We start from the raw sequence: 21318 nt of genomic DNA on the forward strand, positions 1-21318 counted from the left end.
TAGGGTTAGGGTTAGTAATATGAATGTGTCCAAACTTTTGACTTGTATGGTGTATTATGTTGTTATTCATAATACTACTACTGAAAAAATATGTCTATATACTTGCGTGTGTGTACTTAAAATATATTATATTATAAATTATTAATATAATAAAACAAATACAATATGAACAACTCTTTCCAACTTTACCACTTACCTCAATTTTTAGACTTTCTTCACATCTTCCTCTCTTGCCTTCTGTTTTCTCTCAGATTAGTTTTTGAAAATTAACTTTTTCAATAGCGGCACGGTGGTGTAGTGGTTAGCGCTGTCGCCTCACAGCAAGGTCTGGGTTCGAGCCCCGTGGCCGGCGAGGGCCTTTCTGTGTGGAGTTTGCATGTTGTCCATGTGGGTTTCCTCTGGGTGCTCCGGTTTCCCCCACAGTCCAAAAACATGCAGGTTGGGTTAACTGGTGACTCTAAATTGACCGCGAGTGTGAATGGTTGTCTATGTGTCAGCCCTATGATGACCTGGCAACTTGTCCAGGGTGTACCCCGCCTTTCGCCCGTAGTCAGCTGGGATAGGCTCCAGCTTGCCTGCGACCCTGTAGAACAGGATAAAGCGGCTAGAGATAATGAGATGAGAACTTTTTCAATTTTAGGCATTATATCTTCAGTTGATGGGAGCCTATGAGTCCTTTATTGAATAAATTAACTGGTATAGGAAAAATGTGATGTGGTCTTGCAGAACTTCTAAACAACATTCCCCCATCAATGACATCAACACTAAATTTGAAAGTGACTTTTGAATTGAAATAAATCACCAACATGTTAATAATAACATGAAGTAGGTTGAGTACATGGTCAATAACTAAAACATGCTTGTTGAAAACATGTTCTCTGTGTGTTCATGGTCAGTTGTAGATGTTCTGATGGTAGACCTTCCCTTTATAGTCACCTACTGGCAAAAGCTCAGTAAAGTTCACAAAACATTAGGCAGAAATATAAATGCAATACAATGGATAAGGTTGTCTGAGTCACAACTTTTATTTTCCCCAAAACTCTTTTAAACAGTGCAGTTTTAAAAGTGCAGGATGTCAAGAATTCCTATCATAGCTATATAATGCACAAAAAGTGACACTGCAAGGCAGAGGCCAAAACGTTCAGCAGTAAAACACATTAAAAGAATGAAATAAAAAAAAACCATTCAGACACTCATAGAATAATACATAAATTAATTATCAAGCTTTCAAGAAAAAAGTTTAAAATTAATACTGTTTTATGGAAGCTTCCAGAAATACACATTCATGCTAGCGTCATCACAAATATTCTGCTACACAGCAAATGTGTGTTTCCATGTAATGCAACTTTCTGGAACTGAAGCACTTCCCTTTGCATATAATAAAGGAAGTTGAAACATTCTGGGTTTTGTGTCATTTTCTTGTTGTGCATATTTCTATTTTATATTTGAATGAAATGACACAAAATATAATTCCAAATAATATTAAAATAAATCTTAAATACAGTAAATGCACTAAAGATCTACCCGACACTAATTACCCAATGACAGTAGCTAGAACAGTGTTGAGTGCATAGTACAGTAAAGGATTTCTTTACTATAATTTATTTTTTATGTTTTTCTTAAAGCAGGCTTTGCCACAGTTTGATAAGTTCTTACTCTGTGTGGAAGGCCAGATTGCACAGAATCAGGAAATACCAAACCGTAGACATGAATTCAAACATTTTGCAAAATGGTGGATTAACCAAATTTCATTTGATTTACTGTACGTCTTTGACATGTTTAGTCCACACAGAGATCTCAATACCTTTCTTTGTTGAATCGACAGATTCTTTGGATAACAAGTATGTACTATATAGCCCAGAATGTAGCGAGTTTTGAATATATTTAATATATGAGAATCAATGCTACGTTCCTCTTAATATAATTTATCTACTTAAATTATACTTTCTTTTGGAGGTTTAGTTTCAATATTCAGTGTCTGAGCTATCTTTTGCCATTTCCCTGAAAAACACCAATAGCAAGATAATTTTATAAAGAGCATCACTGATATGGCACAGCAATATATTACGTTCTGTCTAAAATGCATCAATGTACTGTATAAATTATACAATGTAAAGCAGTATCTGTTTCTAAACTATTGATAAACATATCTTGAAGGTGAACCAGTAGAAGTCACCACTAAAAATTTTACAAAATAATCTGCAATGTCAAATGGACACTAAGTGATCTCCAAAAAAATCTCCACTTGCACTCCACACAGTCAAAACAAACCCGTTCATCGTTCTTCTGGTGAGCCTTCCTTTTCTCCACCTTATATTTTCTTCACTAGTTCTATATAAAGTGTGACGTTTGGTGTTCGCCAACAGTCTATTAATTTTAAAATCACTTTTGACCATCTTATTCCCTTACTGCAATATGCATTTCTCTTTTCGACTTCCATACTTCCTTCGTCTCTGCTCCAGACCTCTTTCCAACCTTTCGTCTTCCTCCAAAGCCCTGCACCATAATAAGAGGCAAAAGGAAATGAAGATGAGAATGCAAAAGACTGAAACAAGCTTCAGACTCACATGAACATATACACAGCATGCAAGGTTTTTGTTTTTGTTTATTGGGTTGGTTTTTTTTGTGCTGCATCCATCATATGGATTACACTGTATATGTTATGCCTCTGATCTATCCATCCATCCATTATCCGTAGCCACTTATCCTGTGCAAATTTTGAATGTATTTAATATATGAGAATCAATGTTACATTCCTCTTAATATAATTTATTTAGCAAGCTGGAGCCTATCCCAGCTGACTATGGGTGAGAGGCGGGGTACACCAGGTCATCGCAGGGTTGACACATAGAGACAATCAACCATTCACACTCACACCTACGATCAATTTAGAGCCACCAATTAACCTAACCTGCATGTCTTTGGACTGTGGGGGAAACTGGAGCACCCGGAGGAAACCCATGCGGACACGAGGAGAACATGCAAACTCTACACAGAAAGGCCCTCGTCGGTTGCTGGGCTTGAATCCAGGACCTTCTTGCTGTAAGGTGACAGTGCTAACCACTACACCACCGTGCCACCCTGCCTCTGATCTGTTATTACTGAATAGTACACCAGAGGTCCATTAGAAATATAACATATGGATCTGTACTAAACAGAGCTCACCCTCTCTCTTTGGCATCCATGTCATGGACCAGTTCATCCCTCTGGTTGACAAGAGACACCAACTCTTGCAGCAACAAATGCTCTCTGGTTTTATGGGCCTGAGTCTTCTGCCAGTCTAAAGAAAACAAACAAACAAACAAACAAACAAACAAAATTCTAATCACAGCTAGTGTTTCTATGGATAAGTCTGGAGATAGGAGAATTTACCAGAAATGTTCATTTTTAACAATTTTCCTTTTAACTTAAAGTTCAGGTTAGCAGCAGTTAGCACAAAAGTACAGATGTTAACATTAAAGGAACAGAAAATGTAAAGTAAATACATGCATGGGCTGGTAACTTGTAATATTGAGAGCCTGTAAGAAAAGTTTCAGGCATGTGTGACCATTTATAAGAAAGTTGTGAGTGTTTCTGTATCGCTACTCTAATGCCACCAGTAGGCTGCCATGTTGCCTGTTGGAAGGGCGATGCATGACGTCATTTGGGTGCAAGGCTGAGTGTAGCTCTTCAGTACTGAAGGGGCAAAGCGAAAGGTCTACTAAGGTGACAATGTCGATTTTTTTCACTATACATCTAAACTAGTGTATTAATGAGCTGCAACCCTGACTTATGGACAAACCTGAACTCTTGACTTGTAAAACGAGGCTGAAACTATGCGTTATACTACTCATTAGCATGCTTAGCATCCTCTCGACTCATTCATGAAAAACTTCCTCATCAAGTTGTCCCCAGGCTAACCTACTGTAATTAGTGTGGTCGACAGTCCAACTCCCATGGCAATGCAGAAAGAGGGTAAACAAACACTGCTTTACTATACAGGATGCATGTGAACATTACAGCAGGATGCACTTGTACAAAAAAAGGCCAGAAACACCCAAGCTGCTGGTATGGTATGGATTTATTTGGTAAAATTCATACATGTAAAAGATACAGTATAAATATCACTGAGGATAACACCAAGTATAAAATAGACTTATTTCCAATGTGGTCCTCTTGATGACAGCAGGAAACAAAATACAAGAGACAATAATAAATTGACAAAACTGTATAAACAATGATAAAGTCATAAACAAAAAAAATATGCTAACTGTAATCACAGAGTACAACTAGATTACAGAAATAGCACCAAAATGATTAAAAATTAGTTATATACACACACATCATAAAACTGGGTTTGGAATTTACTCCATAAAAACTGTTTCACCTATTTCTTAAAACTTAAAAGTGTTTGACTAGATTGTAGTGATCAAGGTCGGCTATTCCACAAACAAATTCCTGTATACCTAAGGCTACGTTTACATTAGACAGTATCTGTCTCGTTTTCTTCGCGGATGCACTGTCCATTTACATTAAACCGCCTGGAAACGGGAATCCGCCAGCGTCCACGTATTCAATCCAGATCGTGTCAGCTCCGGTGCTGTGTAAACATTCAGAATACGCGGATACGCTGTGCTGAGCTCTAGCTGGCGTCTCATTGGACAACGTCACTGTGACATCCACCTTCCTGATTCGCTGGCGTTGGTCATGTGACACAACTGCTGAAAAACGGCGCGGACTTCCGCCTTGTATCACCTTTCATTAAAGAGTATAAAAGTATGAAAATACTGCAAATACTGATGCAAATACTGCCCATTGTGTAGTTATGATGGTCTTTAGGCTTGCCATCCTTCCACTTGCAAGTGGTAAGTGATGTGCGCTGGGATCACACACACAGCGGCTCAGTCCCGAATCATTGCTTGTTTACTTCACTCGCGTGCTCTGTGAGCTGCGCAAGGCCGGAGTGCGCACCCTCCAGAGGGCACTCGCTGTTCAGGGCGGAGTAATTTGGAGCGCAGGATGCCTGCGGAGCCGAGCGGAGCCGTGTATTGGTATTGCTGTGTGCACGCAAATCGTGTATTAGTGTTGCTGTGTGCACACTAATCGTTTTAAAAACGTTAATCTGATGATCCGCTGATACGGTCTAATGTAAACATGGGCTAAAAGAACTCCCAATGGTTTCTGTAAAGTGTGACGTCACTTACAATACACGGCCGTTCTCAACAAAATGGACCGTAGCGCCAGCGACATTTCTTCACTGATTTCCTCAAGTATTTCGGACAATGACATGAATAACGATGATGATCATGATAAACAAGCATTACCATATCAATTGGTTACACACAAGTGAACAATATTTATAGAGTTGTTTTAATTAGTCATTACCGAGGCTTTTTTGACAACACTAAATCAAAGCACGACACCCAACAAATATCAAGCTGCTTAGCTGCATCAGCAATTATTACATTTATGCCCAAAGGAACTCAAAATAACGTATCATGCTTAATAAAAAGTTAGGGAAGCCATGAAAAGTGTTTTCTTACCCTTTGAATTTCTCTTTTGCGGACTACTGATCATGTTGTCTCGTTTATCTTGTCCGCTTTTTGACCGAAGATTGTGGGAACCGCATCTGGATTCAGTGCTGGCTTGTACAGTATTCCTAATGCCCAGTGCATCCAAGTTGTTCGAGTGAAACAATTCTCTTCAAAATGTTCCAAGTATACAAGCTGCGAATGTGCTGTTTTTGCACCTGAAGGACCATTCGACCAGTCAGCCTGTGAGAGGTCTGTCCCTGTGCGGCAAATGGCATTTATCCATTACCTTCTTACCTTTTTGTACTTTGGGAATTGATGCAGGCTAGTTTTTTTTCACTTCTGCCATTGTTGCATCCTCAGGTAATGTTCACATAAATCCTGTACAGTAAAGCAGTGTTTGTTTACCCTCTTTCTGCGTTGCTGTGGGGGTTGGACTGTCTACCACGGTAATTACAGTAGGCTAGCCTGGTGACGTCTTGATGAGGAAGTTTTTCATGAATGAGTCAAGAGCATGCTAAGCGTGCTAATGAGTGCGTATGCTGCCAGGAACGTGTAAAAACTTGCGCACTTGCCTCTTCAACAGATTTAGGTAAGTCAGAGTGTATGTGGATCTGTTTGTAGGTAGTCTAGCAAGGTTACAGTCTGTAGAATGAGGCTGTCATGGCAGCACTACTTGTACTGGGGATATAAATAAAAGTTGCCTCCCCCGTTCAGTCCTGTAGGAGTATATCAGCTGTTTACTATTCCCTCGCTGTTTATCAGCAACATCAGTATTATTTTTCCCCCTCCACTTTTTTTGGTAGAGAAATGGAATCTCAATTTTTTTTCATATAAATTTTTAATTAAATAATCTCCAGCCAGGGGCAGTTTCAAGTCTTACTCGCTATGCGGAGCTTCCATGTCTTGCACCCAAATGACGTCAGAGCATTGCCGGAAACGATCAGGGGGATTTTTCTGATTGGTTAAAATATTTTCACTGGCGGCCTCCATGAAATCGTCCATTCTACACAGAAACTAACTTTCGGAAATGGATATCTTAGTTGTGTAAGCTCCTTATTTTCGATTATTCACATGAATCGTTAGTTTATATCATAATCTGTCATAACTGTATTTTTAAAATGGGTTTTCTTTTCTTTTCTTTTAACTAATGTTAATGAGAACATACTAATTACTGAAATGGTCAAGTGATATTAACAATTTGACCCTCAATATGTCATGTGACTGACAAAAGTTTTCACTCAGCAAAGGCATAGGACCACCAAATTCAGACCTGGTTTTTCATAGGGTTAAACCACAAACAGTAATTCTTGCAAATACTGGAATTTCTATATTTGTAATGTCAGTGACTAAAAGGGCCAGAAGTTCTCTCCTAAGCTTGGGTTACTATTGGTGAGGAGTTTCACATGTTTTGTCCCACCTCCTAAAAACATGCCTCTAGGTTGACTGACTATTCTGAACTTTTCTAGGTATGAATGTGTGTGCATGGTGCCCTGCAGTGTACTGGTGTCTCATCCAGGGTACAGTGGTGCTTGAAAGTTTGTGAACCCTTTAGAATTTTCTATATTTCTGCATAAATATGACCTAAAACATCATCAGATTTTCACACAAGTCCTAAAAGTAGATAAAGAGAACCCAGTTAAACAAATGAGACAAAAATATTATACTTAGTCATTTATTTATTGAGGAAAATGATCCAATATTACATATCTGTGAGTGGCAAAAGTATGTGAACCTTTGTGTTCAGTATCTGATGTGACCCCCTTGTGTAGCAATAACTGCAACTAAACGTTTCCAGTAACTGTTGATCAGTCCTGCACACCGACTTGGAGGAATTTTAGCCCGTTCCTCCGTACAGAACAGCTTCAACTCTGGGATGTTGGTGGGTTTCCTCACATGAACTGCTCACTTCAGGTCCTTCCACAACATTTCAATTGGATTAAGGTCAGGACTTTGACTTGGCCATTCCAAAACATTAACTTTATTCTTCTTTAACCATTCGTTGGTAGAACGACTTGTGTGCTTAGAGTCGTTGTCTTGCTGCATGACCCACCTTCTCTTGAGATTCAGTTCATGGACAGATGTCCTGACATTTTCCTTTAGAATTTGCTGGTATAATTCAGAATTCATTGTTCCATCAATGATGGCAAGCCGTCGTGGCCCAGATGCAGCAAAACAGGCCCAAACCATAATACTACCACCACCATGTTTCACAGATGGGATAAGGATCTTATGCTGGAATGCAGTGTTTTCCTTTCTCCAAACATAATGCTTCTCATTTAAACCAAAAAGTTCTATTTTGGTCTCATCTGTCCACAAAACATTTTTCCAATAGCCTTCCGGCTTGTCCATGTGATCTTTAGTAAACTGCAGACGAGCAGCAATGTTCTTTTTGGAAAGCAGTGGCTTTCTCCTTGCAACCCTGCCATGCACACCATTGTTGTTCAGTGTTCTCCCGACGGTGGACTCATGAACATTAACATTAGCCAATGTGAGAGAGGCCTTCAGTTACTTAGAAGTTACCCTGGGGTCCTTTGTGACCTCGCTGACTATTACACGCTTTGCTCTTGGAGTGTTCTTTGTTGGTCCACCACTCCTGGGGAAGACAATAATGGTCTTGAATTTCCTCCATTTGTACACAATCTGTCTGACTGTGGATTGGTGCAGTCCAAACTTTTTAGAGATGGTTTTGTAACCTTTTCCAGCCTGATGAGCATCAACAACGCTTTTTCTGAGGTCCTCAGAAATCTCCTTTGTTCGTGCCATGATACACTTCCACAAACCTGTGTTGTGAAGATCAGACTTTGATAGATCCCTGTTCTTTAAATAAAACAGGGTGCCCACTCACACCTGATTGTCATCCCATTGATTGAAAACACCTGACTCGAATTTCACCTTCAAATTAACTGCTAATCCTAGAGGTTCACATACTTTTGCCACTCACAGATATGTAATATTGGATCATTTTCCTCAATAAATAAATGACCAAGTATAATATTTTTGTCTCATTTGTTTAACTGGGTTCTCTTTATCTACTTTTAGGACTTGTGTGAAAATCTGATGATGTTTTAGGTCATATTTATGCAGAAATATAGAAAATTCTACAGGGTTCACAAACTTTCAAGCGCCACTGTATATTCCCACTTCACACCCAGTGTTCCTGAGTAATAATAGGCTCTGGATCTACTATGACCCTGACCAGTAAGAAGCACTTACTGAAAATGAATGAGTGAATGAATGAATGAGGCCATGTATATAAAGCCTGAGAAGTGAAAAGATATGAGGAGACTCCAACAAATAAAATGTGGGTGCAACCATATTAACATTACCTTATGCTATATGATGGAATTTAAACCCCTGGGGGATTTTTAAATTGCACTTTATGCCTGCATTTTTCATGTTTTAATAGAACAGCACATCTGAAAATGTCTTACCAAGATATATAATGTAAAAGGTAAACATCTATGCCAATGTTGAGAAATTTCTACACCATTTTCCACATGCAGCATAACCTTATGTTTGTTTATTGGTGTTTGAAATTGTGTCATTTTTTCAATGTCTTACCTTCCACTGCCATGAGATCTCTAAGCTCTACCTTGAGCAGTTCAAATCTCCTCTCCAAATCATGCTCCTCTTGTCTGTCACAAGGTTAGAAAGCTTATTGGGAGCTTATAAGTGCAATACATGTAAGAGTATTCAGTCAGTCATTAGTGAATATCCTACAAATAATGCCCTGTATTTGGAGGATGACATAAAATGTTTTATGCAAAATCTCACAGTAATTGCAGATGGTCTTGTCTCCTGATTAAGGCATTCTTCTTGTTAACTAGCATGAACCACTCCTGAATCAGTTTCTCTTCCTCTGCACGATCACTACCTACAGGAAATAGAATTCAACTCAATCATTATGAATAGAGGATATTGCACAGTTGCGCAAAGATATGAAGTTCATCTTCGAGTGGTAAATGCATATTTCATAAGTGAGTGAAGCGAACGAGTGAAAATATTTTCAACATAAGAAGATAAACTTCATATATTCGTGCCACCGTGTAATGTTCTTTATACTATTTGGACACATCCACAAAAAAATATGCAAGTTAATTAAAAGAATTTTAATTGTGAACCAGTTCGTGATTTTGACAACACGCGTCCAGTCAGTGGGAAAACACGGGGAGTAACGTCATCAGAGTGAAATATCGGGAATTATTATACATACAGGACACTTTTTCGATGGAATAAAAACATGTATTCTATTCCCTTCTCGTGGATTTTATTCATTTGGTTTGCTAGCATGTGATATTGTTATCATATCGCTTATCCTACGTGTATTATGTCACAAATTTTTTTTAAAAATTTAAAAATTAAGAATGAGCATTCAATATGGTTTACAATATTGCATGACGTCACATGTTGGAGCTGATTCGAATATCCAGTGAGAAACTTTTCTGCTGTGCAGAAGCATTTCTTCGTCTGCCGGGAAAGAGAAAGACGTGTTAAACCCCCCAAAGGATACCAAAATTTTATTAGATATTCTTCATGCATATTTACAAAAGAAAAACATACCAACTGACACTGAAAAACTGGAAAAGAGACACAGCGAAGACGTAAAACTTTACGCTGTGTGAAGTGACTGTGAAAATTTGTAAACAAAGATGGCCACCAGGTTTGCTTCATTAAAAATGGAAGATTTTGAGAGAATTTTAGTTGCCAGGTAGCTCTGTTGTGTGTAGTTGGCAATGTTGACTTTAAAAGTAACTAAGTAAATTACATAGGGAAATGAATACTTAAGTCTGAGTGAAAAATACTGTGGAGAGCGTGCGTGGAAGAAGAGTCTGGAGACAGAAATCTTAGTTTCTCAGTCGTTAGCCTGTGCTACTTGTTCTCAATAGCAATAGCTTGACTGCTTTATTAGCATTCGCTAACACTACTGATGAACGCTACACTGGCTAGAAGGTGACTTCACTGCTGCACTGACAGCGCTGGCTCACAGGTAAGCTAGCGTTGGCCTTCGAGAATGCTGATATGAAGAGAGTGTGTATGCATAATAATAATAATAATAATGGCTTTTTTTCATGGTATATCAGATATATTCCATTCAGCTAGCATGATATTGAATGAGTCAAATATGAGTGTGTGGCTGGCTAAGTTTTGGCTAAGCTGAAGTCCCAGCTCTAGTAGTCATGGTTCGCCACTGGTAACACGTATCTTATGGCCTTTTCAATTCACTGCAATAGTTTACTGTGGGCACTGCTGGCAAACAAAGAAATGCTTCTGTGCATGTGCAACAGAAAACTTTCTCACTGAATATTTGCATCAGCTCCAACATGTGACATCATTTTGTCTTAACCTTCTGGAGTCAAGAGCTTTGCCGGCGAAGCTCGGCAGGTTTAGAATGAGTAGGTCATGTATTTAGATAAATATCTTCATGAGTTTTTCATCATACAAGCATCATAAACATATTGACAGAAACTTTATACTTTACACTTTCCTATGTGCCCACTGCCAAATAATATTATTGTTTTTAAATTACCTAAATTAGATGGAACATTAAACTTGTCACCTTACTCAGTTACACCAGAGTCAAAGCACTTCCGCATTCATAAAAAACTATTCACATGGTAATGGCATGATAATCACCTTCACTCTTTCGGTTTTGATTGGTTTCTCTTTTGCAGTGGGAACGCCCACTGTAAACAGGATAAAATCTGTCAGACATAGTTTAGGCTATTTGGAGGTAAAACTTGTTTCGAGATGGCACACGGGTATTATTCGCTTCGGATGATTCAGGACAGCAATTCAATTCATGATTCAGGACAGCAATTCAATTCATGATTCAGGACAGCAATTCAATTCAATCTTGAGAACTGCGACACTGATGATGAGCGCTGCCTTTTTTTTTATTTCAACTCAATCCAGCCAAAGATCAACTCGAGTAAGTGTAAATATTACACTTACTCTGTTACACAGAGTCACAGAGTTGGTTGTGGCTCTGAACTGAGTAAAACAGTACAAGAGTTCATTTCAAAACACACTGAAAAGAGTCAAATACCAAAATAAAGTCAAATACCAGATAAATGAAGCTTTTGTAAAAAAACAGTTTTAGAACTGTGTTGGAATGTGTGAAAAACATTGCCTTACCCATTATGACTTGACCTGATGGGATTAAGAGTTAATCTGATGGGATTAGGAGTTGGCAGTGGGAGGGGTTTTCATTCTTCTCATTGAATGGAATGGAAATTTTTTACACTTCTCAATGAATACCCCTCCTACTGCCAACCCTTTACCCCAAAACAGTAGGACATAATTTTTTGATGGCCAGTTAATTGTCCAAATCAATGGAGCAGATTTAAGTTTTTGTGCTTGATACATTTCTAAGACTGAACAGAATCACCTCAAGTGACCAAAACGGTTCGAAACAATGGGTAAGGTCATGGTTTTTTTCACACACTCCAACACAGTTCTAAAACTGCTTTTTACAACACCTTCATTTAGCTGTTATTTTTTAAAAGTACAATCATGACATACATACTACATAGATATTATTTTAGCTGAACTTGTGCTGAATACAAAAAAGTCGTATGACTTTGAAAATACTGCTTAAATTGTTGAAATTTACAACAGAATCAGAGCATGCCAAAATCATTAGAGTGCCAGAAAATACCCTCAGACCCCAGAGGGTTAACAACTATGCAATATCGTAAACCATATTTAACGCTCATTCTCCACTGGGTAGAGTGATGTAATACACGTAGGATAAGCGATATGCTAACCATATTGCATGCTATCAAACCAAATGAATGAAACCCAGTAGAAGGGAATAGAACACATGTTTTTATTCCATCGAAAAAGTGTCCTGTATGTATAATAATAAGTAATATTGAAGATTCTTTTTTTTTTTTTGCCAGTGGTACAGTAGTGCTTGAAAGTTTGTGAACCCTTTAGAATTATCTATATTTCTATATAAATATGACCTAAAACATCATCAGATTTTCACACAAGTCCTAAAAGTAGATGAAAAGAACCCAGTTAAACAAATGAGACAAAAATATTATACTTGGTCATTTATTTATTGAGGAAAATGATCCAATAGTACATATCTGTGAGTGGCAAAAGTATGTGAACCTTTGCTTTCGGTATCTAGTGTGCTTCCCTTGTGCAGCAATAACTGCAGCTAAACATTTCCGGTAACTGTTGATCAGTCCTGCACACCAGCTTGGAGGAATTTTAGCCCATTCCTCCGTACAGAACAGCTTCAACTCTGGGATGTTGGTGGGTTTCCTCACATGAACTGCTCACTTCAGGTCCTTCCACAACATTTTGATTGGATTAAAGTCAGAACTTTGACTTGGCCATTCCAAAACATTCACTTTATTCTTCTTTAACCATTCTTTGGTAGAACGACTTGTGTGCTTAGGGTCATTGTCTTGCTGCATGACCCACCTTCTCTTGAGATTCAGTTCAAGGACAGATGTCCTGACATTTTCCTTTAGAATTCTCTGGTATAATTCAGAATTCATTGTTCCATCAATGATGGCAAGCTGTCCTGGCCCAGATGCAGCAAAACAGGCCCAAACCATGAAACTACCACCACCATGTTTCACAGATGGGATAAGGTTCTTATGCTGGAATGCAGTGTTTTCCTTTCTCCAAACATAACGCTTCTCATTTAAACCAGAGAGTTCTATTTTCGTCTCATCCATCCAAAAACATTTTTCCAATAGCCTTCTAGCTTGTCCACATGATCTTTAGCAAACTGCAGATGAGTAGCAATGTTCTTTTTGGAGAGCAGTGGCTTTCTCCTTGCAACCCTGCCATGCACACCATTTGTTGTTCAGTGTTCTCCTGATGGTGGACTCATGAACGTTAACATTAGCCAATGTGAGAGAGGCCTTCAGTCGCTTAGAAGTTACCCTGGGGTCCTTTGTGACCTCGCCGACTATTACATGCCTTGCGCTTTGAGTGATCTTTGTTGGTTGACCACTCCTGGGGAGGGTAACAATGGTCTTGAATTTCCTCCGTTTGTACACAATCTGTCTGACTGTGGATTGGTGGAGTCCAAACTCTTTAGAGATGGTTTTGTAACCTTTTCCAGCCTGATGAGCATCAACAATGCTTTTTCTGAGGTCCTCAGAAATCTCCTTTGTTCATGCCATGATACACTTCCACAAACGTGTTGTGAAGATCAGACTTTGATAGATCCCTGTTCTTTAAATAAAACAGGGTGCCCACTCACACCTGATTGTCATCCCATTGATTGAAAACACCTGACTCTAATTTCACCTTCAAATTAACTGCTAATCCTAGAGGTTCACATACTTTAGCCACTCACAGATATGTAATATTGGATCATTTTCCTCAATAAATAAATGACCAAGTATAATATTTTTGTCTCATTTGTTTAACTGGGTTCTCTTTATCTACTTTTAGGACTTGTGTGAAAATCTGATGATGTTTTAGGTCATATTTATACAGAAATATAGAAAATTCTAAAGGGTTCACAAACTTTCAAGCACCACTGTACATGACTAATGGAAATGATGATTTCACTGGAAAAACAATACACAGAAACTGACTTTCTTTTTCACAAATCAGGCAACACTGCAACTTCTGCATATTATCAATTCTGGAAACTTGGCTTGTGTCTATCCAGTCCTGATCTACAGATTATCATCATACTAGGTCAAGCTAGTACTCCTCAGTAGTGAATAGTAACATGAGGCCCACTGTATTAATCACGGTCACATACAACTGGCTTACCAGACTCCATAAGAATTCTTAGTTTCCTCTCCACAATGTTGGCCCGGTGATCAATCTGTCTCTGCTCTGCCTCCAGGGCTTGCATCTCACTCAGGACATACTGACTGACATCCTACACACAAACACATATTTCCCTTCAACGCACACACATAATGAAGGCTACAATTCTTCAAATAATTCTGTTAGATAATGGGAAAGTTAACCTTAAAAATGTGACAGACTTTAACTGTAGTTAGTAGTTGGCTTTTATATTATTTTGTTGGTGGTGTTTTGGGTTTTTTTTTTGATAAAGTGATAAGAGCCTGTCACAATTCAGCCCGGAACTTCCAAATCCTGACCTGCACCTTTGCACTCCACTCCACGTTTTGCCCGTTCTCCCCACACTGCACAAGCACACTTGATATGCATTAGCCTTTACCCACTCTATATAAACACTACGAGGAGAATTACACAACGCAGATAAATACTCACTGTTATGTTTAGTCAAGCTCATGTTCATGTTTGATTTTTTTCTCTACTGTCCTTCTCTGGCTTCCTGAACTGGATTACGTGTTGGATTATGAGTTTTTGCCTGCTGTGTTTTGGGATTTTTTGACTGAGACTTTGACTCAGGACTCTATTTTTCCAGGATCGTTTTGTTGGCTGTGCTTGAATTTCCTCTGGGATTATTATGACTATTACCCTGTGTCCACTCTGTCATTCTTGGAATTGGCCAGGATATTTCAGACTGTGCTGCTGCCCCTGCTTCCTGCCTGTTCTCCTCACAGTCCTACTCATCAGGTACGCCTCACTTCTTATCTGTACTTTGGCAGTTGCTCACTGGGTCCTATCTGCACCTGTGGCCTCTGGGCGTGACAGAATTTATCCACCCCCGTGAGCCTCGACTCCTTGCTCCACAGCCATATGATGGTGCACCTGGGACCTGCCATCCATTCCTCTCACAGTACTCGTTAGCCATGGAACTTCAGGCATCTGCCTTCCCTTCTGAGAGCTCACATTGTAGCTTATGTCATCATGCTTTTAACAGGAAAGGCACAAGAGTGGGGAACAGCTGTTTGGGATGCCAGGGTGCCCTGCTGTTCGAGTTTCAGGGAGTTCACTGTGAGGATGCAGAAGATTTCTGACCATTCCCCCAAAGGCAGGGTGGTGGCAAGACAACTGATGGGGCTGAAGCAAGGTGCTCACTCAGTTCATGATTACGCCATCGAATTCCAGACTTTTGCCACAGGAGTCGACTGGAAAGCGAATGCCTTATACGACACCTTCTTTCATGGGCTAAAGTATGCCATCTTGGATGAGATTGTGTCTCATAACCTTCCCGACAGCCTGGATGGCTTGGTAGACCTGGCAGGTCAGGTGGACACTCGCCTACTGCTGAGCAATCAGAGAAGGGATCAGAGGTGGAGCTGATGGGTCAATCCCAGAACCGTCACTTCTCCATCGTAGAATGAATCAGAGCCCATGCAATTAGGCAAGACCCGGGTAACCCCAGAGGAAAGAAGACGCCATCGAGAAACTAGTTCCTGTTTTTACTGTGGGCAGTTTGGACATTTCATCTCCCGCTGCCTGGTAAATGCGGGGATACAGGTGGGCATTTCTACACACACTTCCCCTACTGCTAGGTCAACGCTGACTATTGAGATTTCGTTTCAAAATAAGGTCAAGTTCAAGTTCAAGTTCAAGTCTTCACTGATTCTGGTGTTGACCAGAGCTTTATCATAACTTCCTGGGCTGAGGAACTGGACATCCCCTTGTTTCAACTAGATTGCCCCCTTGTGACCAGAGCTCTGAACAGGGCTGAATTCAGTCCCATTTCCCATGTCACTGACCCAGTTACTTTGAAGATTTCAGATAATCACATCAAATCGAAATCATTCTATGCTATGAATGACTCCCTAGAGCTTATTGTGCTTGGCCTTCCCTGGTTACACCTCCACAACCCCACATTAACTGGAGCAATGGGACCATCCTCTCTTGAAATACTTGCTGCCTGACTTCCTGTCTGTCTTCTGCTCAGACTCCTCCAGCCCCTCGTCACCAGTCCTGATGAGACAGTGGATCTTTCCAATGTCCCCCCCCCCCCCCCGAATATCTGGACCTTCACTTGGTGTTCAGTAAAGCTCATGCCACCTCTCTTCCTCCCTATTAGCCCTACGATTGCACCATAGAGCTGTTACCTGGAACCACACCTCCCAGGGGTCGTATCTATTCCCTTTCACCCTGGAGTGGGAGACCATGGACAAATACAGTTCAGATTCTCCAGCAGCTGGCATCATCCACCCATCATCCCTGCCGGCAGGAGCAGGGTTATTTTTTGTGCAAAAGAAAGACAAGTCCCTCAGGCCCTGCATTGACTATCAGGGAATTAATGGTTAAGAACCGCTATCCCTTACCATTCATGTCCACTGCCTTTGAGTTACTTCAAGGGGCTCAGTTTTTTTACTAAGCTGGAACTCTGCAATGCCTAACACCTGGTGCAAATAAGAGAAGGAGAAGAGTGGAAGATGGCATTGAACACTCCTACTGGTCATTACAAATACCTAGTTCTTCTGTTTGGACTCACTAATGCCCCCTCTGTATTCCAAACCCTGATCAATGATGTCTTATAAGATTTTATTAAACAGTTTGCCTTTTGTTTATCTCGATGATATTCTCATCTTCTCCCCCACACTGGAGGTCCATGTCAGACAGGTCATGCAACGACTCCTAGAGAACCAACTCTTTGCCAAAATAGAGAAGTGGGACTTTCACAAGCACACTGTGTCCTTCTTGGGCTTTGTGATATCCCCTGGGGTGGTCCAAATGGACCCCGACAAGGTCAAGGTGGTCTCTGAGTGGCCCGTTCCCTCTTCCCAGAAGGAACTACAGCATGTTTTGGGGTTTGCCAACTTTTATCAGAAGTTTATCAGGAACTACAGCACCATCGCTGCTCCCCTGACCGAACTCACATCTTCCAAGTGCTCCTTCTCATGAACCAACCATGCTGAGAGTGCCTTCTTTTCTCTTAAAAGCAGATTCTCCATGGTGCCAGTTCTCATCATCCCTGACCCTGCCATTCAGTTCATCCTCAAAGTAGATGCCTCAGACACAGGCATTGGGGCTGTCCTGTCCCAGAGGTCAGCCAAGGATAACAAGGTGCACTCCTGCGCATTCTTTTCTCATCACATGACTCCAGCTGAACACATCTATGGCATTGGAGATTGAGAACTGATAGCTTCAAATAATTCTGTTAGATAATGGGAAAGTTAACTTTAAAATGTGACAGACTTTAACTGTAGTTAGTAGTTGGCTTTTATATTATTTTGTTGGTGGTGGTTTTTTTTTTTTTTTGATAAAGTGGTAAGAGCCTGTCACAATCCAGCCTGGAACTTCCAAATCTTGACCTTGCACCTTTGCACTCCACTCTGCATTTTCCCTGTTCTCTCCACACTGCGCTTGCACATCTGCTATGCATTTGCCTTTAGCCACTCTATATAAACAGAATTACCTTATGCGGATAAATACTTGCCATTCCATTTAGTCAAGATCACATTTAAGTTTTTTTTTTTTTTCTCTGCTGTCCTTCTCTGGCTTCCTGACCTGGATTATGTGTTGGATTACGGGTTTTTGCCTGCCGTGTTTTGGGATTTTTTGACTGGGACTTTGACTCAGGACTCTGTTTTTTAGACATTGTTTTGTTGGCTGTGCTCGGATTTCCCCTGGGATTATTGTGACTGTTATACTGTGTCTGCTCTGCCATCCATGGAATTGGCCAGGATATTTCAGACTGTGCTGCTGTGCCTGCTTCTTGCCTGTTCGCCTTACAATCCTACTTATCAGGTACGCCTCACTTCTTATCTGTACATTGGTAGTTGCTCATTGGGTCCTGTCTGCACCCGTGCCCTTCGGATGTGACAGAGCCTGAAACTGTGGGATTTCCTTTTATTGTTATCCAAGAATACACTGCATGTTTTAGTCCATGGGTAGCTATTAGATTTCCTTTCTTAGATGAGATGGAAAACAAAATACTTTATCTTGTATTTGTAGTAGTAGCAGAGAGAACAAACTGACCTGGCCATCTCCTGCTTTTCCCAGTTCCCCGCACTCCACTACACACACACACACACACACACACACACACACATTAAAATTGGTAAAAACAGCATTTATTACAGTTTACCAACAGTTCTTCAAATCATTTTTACAACAACACTATTCTGAGAAATCTCAGGACCACAAGTGACAAATATTTGGCAAGTGTAAACTTTTGCCAATTTTCCAGTCTTGGAAACAATGAAAGTACTTGCAGTATCTTGATTATAGGAAGGAAAGGTGTTGAGTAATTACTTAATAAGACTGCATGTACTTAAATATTATGTAGAAGAATAAGTCTAAGCATACAGTGGTGCTTGATAGTTTGTGAACCCTTTAGAATTTTCTATATTTCTGCATAAATATGACCTAAAACATCATCATATTTCCACACAAGTCCTAAAAGTAGATGAAAAGTACCCAGTTAAACAAACGAGACAAAAAAATTATACTTGGTCATTTATTTATTGAGGAAAATGATCCAATATTACATATCTGTGAGTGGCAAAAGTATGTGAACCTTTGCTTTCAGTATCTGGTGTGACCCCCTTGTGCAGCAATAACTGCAAGTCCTGCACACCGGCTTGGAGGAATTTTAGCCCGTTCCTCCGTACAGAACAGCTTCAACTCTGGGATGTTGTTGGGTTTCTTCACATGAACTGCTCGCTTCAGGTCCTTCCACAACATTTCGATTGGGTTAAGGTCAGGACTTTGACTTGGCCATTCCAAAACATTAACTTTATTCTTCTTTAACCATTCTTTGGTAGAATGACTTGTGTGCTTAGGGTCATTGTCTTGCTGCATGACCCACCTTCTCTTGAGATTCAGTTTATGGACAGATGTCCTGACATTTTCCTTTAGAATTCGCTGGTATAATTCAGAATTCGTTATTCCATCAATGATGGCAAGCCATCCTGGCCCAGATGCAGCAAAACAGGCCCAAACCATGATACTACCACCACCATGTTTCACAGATGGGATAAGGTTCTTATGCTGGAATGCAGCGTTTTCCTTTCTCCAAACACAACGCTTCTCATTTAAACCAAAAAGTTCTATTTTGGTCTCATCCATCCACAAAACATTTTTCCAATAGCCTTCTGGCTTGTCCACGTGATATTTAGCAAACTGCAGATGAGTAGCAATGTTCTTTTTGGAGAGCAGTGGCTTTCTCCTTGCAAGCCTGCCATGCACACCATCTTGTTCAGTGTTCTCCTGATGGTGGACTCATGAACATTAGTCAATGTGAGAGAGGCCTTCAGTTACTTAGAAGTTACCCTGGGGTCCTTTGTGACCTCGCTGACTATTACACGCCTTGCTCTTGGGGTGATCTTTGTTGGTCGACCACTCCTGGGGAGGGTAACAATGGTCTTGAATTTCCTCTATTTGTACACAATCTGTCTGCCTGTGGATTGGTGGAGTCCAAACTCTTTAGAGATGGTTTTGTAACCTTTTCCAGTCTGATGAGCATCAACAACGCTTTTTCTGAGGTCCTCAGAAATCTCCTTTGTTCATGCCATGATACACTTCCACAAACGTGTTGTGAAGAACAGACTTTGATAGATCCCTGTTCTTTAAATAAAACAGGGTGCCCACTCACACCTGATTGTCATCCCATTGATTGAAAACACCTGACTCTAGTTTCACCTTCAAATTGACTGCTAATCCTAGAGGTTCACATACTTTTGCCGCTCACAGATACGTAATATTGGATCATTTTCCTCAATAAAGAAATGACCAAGTATAATATTTTTTGTCTCATTTGTTGAACTGGGTTCTCTATATCTACTTTTCGAACTTGTGTGAAAATCTAATGATGTTTTAGGTCATATTTATGCAGAAATATAGAAAATTCTAAAGGGTTCATAAACTTTCAAGCACCACTGTAAAAGCCTCAAGATAAATTCATGCCTTGACTTTAATGGTCACTCAACTGGACGGGACAAATAATTGTTTGTTCTGGACAAGTCAAATCCATGTCTGCTTGTCCGACTGGACAAGTTGAATTATTCCCAACTCTCCCGGAAGTTCTGGGAGTCTCGCATATTGATAGCAGCTCCCTGACGCCTGCACATTAGATACAATGTCCTGGAATCTAGAGCGAGCATGCGCATGATAGAGAGAGAGAGACAGAGAGAGAGAGAGAGAGAGAGAGAGAGAGAGAGAGAGCATCCTGATTGCTCTGTCTTGTTAAGTAGACAAATCAGTGTTCCTTGTGGGTGGGCTTTACATCTTCTCTCCCAGACCAAGAGTTCAGTGTATCCAGGAGTGTCATGGCAGAGTGCCCCAAAAAACGGAAATACAAAACCCACTTCATCTCAGACTACACGAAAGTGTACCCTTGCTGAAATACAAAACCCACTTCATCTCAGACTACACAAAAGTGTACCCTTGCCTAAAAGGGGTAAAAAATAATGATGATGTTGTGCGCTGTACTGTTTGTAACAGTGACTGTACCATTGCCCATGGTGGGGTAAACGACTGTAAAAGACATGCTGAGGTGAGTTTAATAGTGTCATATGTTCATGTGCAGATTATTTCTATGAGCTGGCTCACTGCTAAGGCTACATGATAAGACCAAACTCATTGAAGACTTGCTTAAAGTTGCAACAGAATATAAAATATGAGTTAAATAATAGTGATAAGCAGTTTACATAAATAGTAAAAGTAGTCTACATATTTTATTGCCACATTTTCTACATATAGGCCAATCTAATTTGATTTACAGACTAGAGAAAATTATTCAAAGTATTACATATAACCGCCAAAGACAATAAAGTAATGATATCCTATGCTTTTATACCTTTTAGGGATTGTTGAAAATCACCATTTTATAATAATTATTCCAGAGTTACATCAATAAAGTTCCAACAAAATTAGTTCAATCCCCTCAGTGATCCGGCCGTATTATTATTTACGCAATTCCGGGGAAGCCGAGTATAGTGGACAAGTGGATTAAAAAGTTAATGCAAGACAAGTTTAG

At 40.0% G+C, this 21318-nt stretch overlaps 1 protein-coding gene across 12 annotated transcripts in view; it reads right to left on the bottom strand.

The window, feature by feature from the left end:
- Positions 1-1001: 1001 nt before the first annotated feature.
- The window catches only part of ehbp1l1a (EH domain binding protein 1-like 1a), a 105108-nt gene continuing 84791 nt past the window's right edge, over positions 1002-21318 (bottom strand). For all 12 annotated transcript variants that reach the window (XM_060933749.1, XM_060933739.1, XM_060933833.1 and 9 more), the window contains 6 exons: positions 18318-18355; positions 14268-14379; positions 9288-9387; positions 9075-9148; positions 3166-3280; positions 1002-2496 (listed from right to left, as the gene is read on the bottom strand). In XM_060933749.1, the coding sequence (XP_060789732.1) occupies positions 2406-2496; positions 3166-3280; positions 9075-9148; positions 9288-9387; positions 14268-14379; positions 18318-18355 (530 nt within the window). In that variant the 3' untranslated portion in view covers positions 1002-2405. The remainder of the gene's footprint in view (positions 2497-3165; positions 3281-9074; positions 9149-9287; positions 9388-14267; positions 14380-18317; positions 18356-21318) is intronic.

The sequence above is a fragment of the Neoarius graeffei genome, chromosome 1, assembly GCF_027579695.1.
Source record: "Neoarius graeffei isolate fNeoGra1 chromosome 1, fNeoGra1.pri, whole genome shotgun sequence".
NCBI classification, from domain to species: domain Eukaryota; kingdom Metazoa; phylum Chordata; class Actinopteri; order Siluriformes; family Ariidae; genus Neoarius; species Neoarius graeffei.